Source organism: Loa loa (assembly GCF_000183805.2).
Source record: "Loa loa unplaced genomic scaffold supercont3.194, whole genome shotgun sequence".
NCBI classification, from domain to species: Eukaryota; Metazoa; Nematoda; class Chromadorea; order Rhabditida; family Onchocercidae; genus Loa; species Loa loa.
In genome coordinates, this window is record NW_018108374.1 from 117,468 (window position 1) to 120,349 (window position 2,882).

At 23.9% G+C, this 2,882-nt stretch overlaps 1 protein-coding gene across 1 annotated transcript in view; it reads right to left on the reverse strand.

Moving 5' to 3' along the window:
• The window catches only part of LOAG_18098 (hypothetical protein), a 26,503-nt gene extending 25,876 nt beyond the window's left edge, over nucleotides 1-627 (reverse strand). The window contains exon 1 of the mRNA XM_020450766.1: nucleotides 517-627. Within this exon, the coding sequence (XP_020305519.1) occupies nucleotides 517-585 (69 nt within the window). The 5' untranslated portion in view covers nucleotides 586-627. The remainder of the gene's footprint in view (nucleotides 1-516) is intronic.
• Nucleotides 628-2,882: the final 2,255 nt, after the last annotated feature.

A 2,882-nucleotide genomic window follows, 5' to 3' on the forward strand; every position in this document is an offset into this window, starting at 1 on the left:
ATATATATATATATATATACATATATATACATGTATACACACACTACATACAAAACACTTTTGATCATAAATAAAGGAAGGTTAAAGTTTTGAGGCAAAAAAAAATTCATTCATTTCATTAATTATGGAAAATCGATTGAATAATAATTAGGAGATTATTTTTTGGCGCATTTTTTGTCCTTGAAAAGAACTGATAAAATAAATATTCAACAAATTCTTTTTTTTTTCTTAGAAAAAAAGAATATTAAATTGAACCAACTGGCATTGAAATTTTTTGAATACCTACTTTTTTTTTTTGCCCATATGAATGATTCATATTCTTACCATAAATTTTTTTAATTAAAAAATAGAAAGAAAAATAGAAAATTAAAGTTAAAATAGAAAATAGAAAATTAAAGTTAAAATAACAGGTGGTTCCCACACGTAGATTAAATTAATTTGTTAATTAGTCATTTAATTAAATTATAATATTGAAAAAAAACTTGTAAGAACGGGAAAAAAATTTAAATAATTTACCTGTAAATCATCTAAATTTTTGAACATCAGCAAGGAAAAATCATCGATAATTGATTCTTTCACAATCATAATCTTATCTTTTATCAACAGTGTTTTTACATAAGACTGTGAACATGAACATGATAATGAATCCTGCAAAGTAAAAATTTTAAATTTTTGATGACTGAATCGATTTTAAATTGTTTTGTTCATTTTAAGTTAATTTCTTTTTAAATTATTTACTCGGTTTAAATCCTTTTCAATTTTTGATAACATATCCAAATCTGAAATTTAAAATCCTTCTATTTGCTTTCAAATTTACTTGTCATCCACTTTTCCAATTACATTAATCAAATTGTCCATTTGTTTGTTTACTTTCCTCGGATGCAACCTTTTATTTACATCCAATTGTTATTTACAATAACTTAAAATGTCCAACTGATGTAAATAAAGAAAGTTTAATTATACCAAAGATGATAAATTAGGAACGATGATGATCTCGACAATTAACTTTTGCTTATGCACTTTTGTCAACAATTTAAATAATAAAACCGTATTTCGTATCTTTCTACATACTTTACAGTATTTAAATTATAAATTAATTACTTATCAATTATCGATAAAGCGATTACCAATTTCTGGCCAATTTTTTTTTTAACCCATTTGTTTATCGACTTATTAACACATTGATTAAAACATACTTAAAAAATGCTGCAATTCTGCTTCTACAAAATTTCTAATCGTCCCTTAATCTTCCATGAACATTACTTTTCTTCATGGGATTTCGAATTAAAATTTGTACTTCAAATATCAAGATTTAAATGTCAGAGTGTCGAATTTTTATCGCATTTTTCTTTTCAACTTCAGCGAAAATAACAAAAAAAGCAAAAAAAAATAGAAAAAGTTTTTAAATTTTTAATTGTTTTTTTCCCAATATCATGAATATTTTCATTTCAAATTATGAATCCTTTCACAAACTATTTATGACTTTTCAAGATTTTTTTCTGCATTAATCAAAAAAAAAGTCTTAATAAGAAGCAACTACAAATGTAAATATTCTACCATTCTCATATTGGTTTGTTCGTTTATTTTTTTTTTATTTATTTATTTTTTCTCTAAATAATCTATCAGAGTATATGATCAATGATCTCAAAAATAATCTGTCAGAATGTATGATCAATGATGATCCCTTTAGCAAATAAGATGAAACAAAATGCGAAAAAAAAAAAAGAAAAACAAAACAAAATAGTGGTAAAGATGAAAGTAAGCAATTTAAACTTTAAATGGATTTTTTTTTGAAAAAAAGGTGGGAAAAAAATTGGAAGAAAAAAAAGGACCAAAAGAAAGATTATCACTATTAATTGAAAAATTTATTGGTTAAAATATCATAAAACATAAATCTCATTATGTATACATACATATATGTTGTTGAACGAAATCATCATTTATTGCTAATTTTAAGATAAAGTTAGAGAAAAAAAAGTTTTTTGAAGGACATTTTATTTAAAAATATTTCGTTCTGTTCCCTTCCGTTCCGTTTCATTTAATTTCATCCCGTTTTTCTCTTTCTAAAATGCAAAAAACATAATGACAATAGTTTAGCAGATATTGCTTTTAGCTTCTTCTTCATACATCCAATGAAATTGCTTTTCATTAAAATCAAAATGATAATAATGGTATCATAGAATCCATATTGAATATTCTATGCAATGATGACATTATATTTTCACTCTAATTGAATGAATAAATGATTTTGCTTGTGGTTAACAATTGATTTTTTATTAAAATCAAAACGATAAAAATGACAACAATATCATAGAGTGCATTTTATGAAATGTCTCATGCAATGGTAACATTCTATTTTCACTCTGATTTGATCAATTGAATGATTTCATTTGTTGCTAAATGAAAAATAAAAAATTACTCCAACATTTTTGCACTTTTTTTGCTTTAAAGACATTTTAGCGAAATAATTTCTAATTTGACAAATGCAAAGTTTCTTATTTTCATTTCCTGAGTGAAAGAAACGGAAATGAATGAGGGAAATGAGTAATTCTGCATATTCGTAAATATTTGCAATGTTTTTAGAAATGTGAAATCGTAAATGAGACCAACGATTTTTAAATTGGAATTTGAAGTATTAATTCATGTTAAACCAATTTATTTCTCCCTAACCAATTATTTGTATTCTTTTTTTTTCACTTTCTTTTTTTCTTTCTTTTTCACTGTATTTTGTTTAAAAATTTTAAGAATGTTTCGCTGCAAAAAAAAAAAATTAAAAAAAAATCCTACCTCATAAGAAATAAGTAGAAAGGGGAACGATAACAGAGAGGGAGAGAGAGAAAAAAGCTAAAGTGATAGATTACCATCTTCTAAAAACGAAATAA